This window comes from Lathyrus oleraceus, chromosome 2 (genome assembly GCF_024323335.1).
Source record: "Lathyrus oleraceus cultivar Zhongwan6 chromosome 2, CAAS_Psat_ZW6_1.0, whole genome shotgun sequence".
Lineage (NCBI taxonomy): Eukaryota > Viridiplantae > Streptophyta > Magnoliopsida > Fabales > Fabaceae > Lathyrus > Lathyrus oleraceus.
In genome coordinates, this window is record NC_066580.1 from 64465130 (window position 1) to 64467661 (window position 2532).

Below are 2532 nucleotides of genomic sequence, written 5' to 3' on the forward strand. Positions count from 1 at the left end.
GTAATACTTGCATAGTATACATATATTCATATATTTAGAAACAATTAATAAGGAGAGAGAATTTTTTTTATTTTTTAATTTTAATTATTTTAAATTAAAATCATGAGACGGTGGTGATAATTAATTAATACAAAAATTGTTATTAATTATTTATAAAATTACGCTATGCAAGTATTTTTCTCAATTCGCGACCAACGAACCATATGGAATCAAAATCATAAGATTAGGTGGCATCGATATTCTAAGTTCCAAGCATTAATCGTTTCTGATTATTACTAAGAATTTTGTTATCTAGTTTAACTTTTACCGTTTATAATTGGTCATATCAATTATTTTGGCATGTTCTTCAAAAACATCACAAATGCAAGCAAACCAAGATTACGGCCGGCACCATAGTAAACATTCGAACAAGTCTATAATGACAAAAATGGGTCCATGACAAAGACAATCTCTTGTTATTTTAGCATAGCAATTGTCAACAATACCAACATCTTCTTCTCATATATATATATATAGGTAAAACCTAAAACCAGATAAGCAAAAGTAAGTTGGTATTGAAATTAAGATGGAGTTTTATTGCAAGGAGTTCAAAGTGGGAAAGTGTGAAGGAGAGAAGATAGTGGATGGAGAAACCATTCCATTGGTGCTAGAACCTCGTGAGGCAGACAAGAGTGATTTGGAGTCATTGCTTTTGGGTTTGAATGAGAACAAAGAATGGTTTGAGGAAATGATAATAAAGAACAGTGCTGTTCTTGTGAGAGGTTTTGATGTGAAAAAGGCTGAGGATTTTAATGATATTGTTGAAACATTTGGTTGGGAAGACATTCGGTATGTCGGACCAGCACCTCGTACACATATTTATAAAATGATTTGGACTGCTAATGAAGGTCCTCTCTCTGAGTTCATTTACTATCACCATGAAATGGTTTTGGTAAGTTATTATTATTCGAGTCCTTACTAAGTCTCGTCGCAGGTTTGAATTCGTGTCTCTGTAATCAGATATTCTCTACTTTTTTTAATGAAAATGTATTTGCATTATGCAGATTAAGGAATTTCCGAAGAAAGTGATTCTGTTCTGTGAGATACCTCCACCGGAAGGAGGAGAGACTCCTTTTGTTCCAAGCTTCAAAGTGACGGAAAGGATGGTTGAGGAGTTTCCGAAAGAGGTGAAGGAGATGGAGGAGAAAGGGTTGAAGTATTCCTTTACAGCTCCTAGTAATAGTGATACTAATTCAATGAGAGGTAGAGGGTGGGAGGATGCTTTTGGAAGCTCGGATCGTAAGGAAGTTGAGAAGAGGTATTTTCGTTTACAGTCATTATATGTTAGTCACAGTTAAACCGTGACAAAATAAATATGAGCTATATTTAGTGACAATTTGATTGTGACAAATCTGTTATGATATTTTATTTAATTGTGATTTTAGAATAAGTATTGTATTCACTTTATATGATCGTAAAGACGGTCCCGAAATGCATGTGATATAATGAGTTGTACTTTTATTATAGGGCAAAAGGTCTAGGAATGGATGTAGAATGGCTTGAAGATGGTGGGCTAAAGACAATCCTTGGACCAAGAAATTTAACAAAAATATTTGAAGGAAGAAAAGGGAGAAAAATGTGGTTTAACACAATTGTAGGAATGCATGGAAAGGATATTAGTTCAGCCACAATGGCAGATGGAACAGAGATTCCAGAACATGTAGTGAAAAGGTGTGGAGAGATTATTGAAGAAGAGAGCATACAATTCAAGTGGGAGAAAGGAGATGTTCTTTTCTTGGATAATTATGCTTTGCTTCATGGTCGAAGGCCTTCACTTCCACCTAGAAGAGTCCTTGTTGCTACTACTAAATAACTTCACTTTGTTTTCATCTTGTATTGCTCATCAATAAATGTGTCATTCTTCACCACACTTTCTTATACTTTATAAAATAAAAATTGGGTGAGACACACTCATCAATTACTTTTCATCATTAAATTTATGTGCAAGGATATCAAAGTCATGACTCATTAATCTATTAGGATATGATTTTAATTGATTAGTAGAGAGTCAAAGGGTGACATTTCTTATATGGTTTTATGTGACCATGTAGGATTCTTAGATGTCGATTAGGTGATGTTTTTTTTATGCCAGATTAGGTGATGATTTAATAGATTAAAACAAATGGTTAATAATTTACATGTGATTTTATACCTAAAGTAGTGATCTAAAATAGTATTAAAGGAATATTATAATAATATTAACATCACTATTGTACATCTTGAAAATTTAGTTTGATCAGCTAAGGTATAAGACTGACAAATCCTATTGTGCATATGAATTCTCTGAAATCGAGTTAGTGTGACAGTCGAGTATGATAAAATTAATAGGTCGGATGACTGTGCTCATATCTATTAGTCGAGCCGACTTCCTATAAACCATGAATGATCTAGTTAACGCAAGTCGGATTCGATAATAAGGCTAAGATGTCATTTGAAAGGTCATAAGAAACAGATACAGGATGATACATTATGGAAGGTGAGTTATAATTGGTG

General features: G+C 33.3%; 1 protein-coding gene across 1 annotated transcript; it reads left to right on the plus strand.

The window, feature by feature from the left end:
• Positions 1-538: 538 nt before the first annotated feature.
• LOC127121118 (clavaminate synthase-like protein At3g21360) lies at positions 539-1899 on the plus strand. The gene is made up of 3 exons (XM_051051711.1): positions 539-931; positions 1044-1297; positions 1507-1899. Exons 1-3 carry the CDS (start codon positions 566-568, stop codon positions 1850-1852), a joined length of 966 nt encoding a protein of 321 aa, XP_050907668.1. The 5' UTR covers positions 539-565; the 3' UTR covers positions 1853-1899.
• The last annotated feature ends 633 nt before the right edge of the window (positions 1900-2532 follow it).